Source organism: Sorex araneus, chromosome 9 (assembly GCF_027595985.1).
Source record: "Sorex araneus isolate mSorAra2 chromosome 9, mSorAra2.pri, whole genome shotgun sequence".
Taxonomy (NCBI): Eukaryota; Metazoa; Chordata; class Mammalia; order Eulipotyphla; family Soricidae; genus Sorex; species Sorex araneus.
In genome coordinates, this window is record NC_073310.1 from 22,283,476 (window position 1) to 22,284,513 (window position 1,038).

The 1,038-nt window shown below is 45.5% G+C and overlaps 1 gene segment (V, D, J or C); it reads left to right on the forward strand.

Moving 5' to 3' along the window:
* On the forward strand, positions 1-528 carry LOC101539922 (immunoglobulin lambda variable 4-3-like). The segment is given in 2 exon segments: positions 1-79; positions 197-528. Coding segments are annotated over 2 exon segments (378 nt in total).
* The last annotated feature ends 510 nt before the right edge of the window (positions 529-1,038 follow it).

A 1,038-nucleotide genomic window follows, 5' to 3' on the forward strand; every position in this document is an offset into this window, starting at 1 on the left:
GTTTTATGAGAGCACTCTCGGAAACCTCTCACCATGGCCTGGGTTCCCTTCTACCTCCTGCCCTTCATTTTCTCCCAAGGTTAGGCCATTCCCAAAATAAGGGGTCCCCTCCCCTGTTTTTCCCTCCAGGCACAGTCCTGGGGAGTATTTGACCTGTCTCGATGAAATCAGCATTATTGTTTATTTTCTATTCCAGGATTTTGTGCTCCACCCACGCTGACTCAGACCCCTTCTGCCTCTGCCTCACCTGGAGCCTCAACCAAACTCACCTGCACCTTAAGCCAGGAGCACAGCAGCTACTACATTGACTGGTATCAACAGATTCAAGGCAAGGCCCCAACTTACCTGATGCGACTTTATGGTAATGGAACCTTCAGCAAAGGGGACAACATTCCTGATCGCTTCTCAGGCTCCAGCTCAGGGGCTGACCGCTACTTAACCATCTCAAATGTCCAATCTGTGGATGAGGCTGAGTATTATTGTGCTGTATACTATAACATTGCTGGCCAAGTTGGGTACCCACAGTGACAAAAACAAAGGAGAAGTGAGAACAAAAACTCACTCTCTGCCCTCTTGATCACTAAGATTCAGGTTGAGTAACTCCTTCTTCGCCAGCTCCCTGAGACCATCAAGTCTTCTTTTAGTCCTCTCATCTGGCCTCTTGCATGAGAAGCAGAAATGGGTCAATTTAATGTAGGTCAATCTCAGGCCACAATTTTGTTTCCTACTAGTGTTGGTGGACCTCTGGGTTACTTACCTGAAGACTATTACTGATAAAGTCTGCAAGGAGTCACTGCATGTCACAGACCTGTGTCCCACAAGCTCTACTTAGTGTCCATCAAGCCACACCTGATGTCTCCTTGTTCTACTCTCCATGGAAGTTAAGCTAGACCACCCAGTTTCCTTTTTTAAATTTTTTTATTTTATAAATTTGTTCACAATGTTTCATTACATTTAATATTCAAATACCAATCCCACCACCATTACATTTCCCACCACCATATTTTGGGAGTTTCCATCCTGAACCCCAATCCCTGA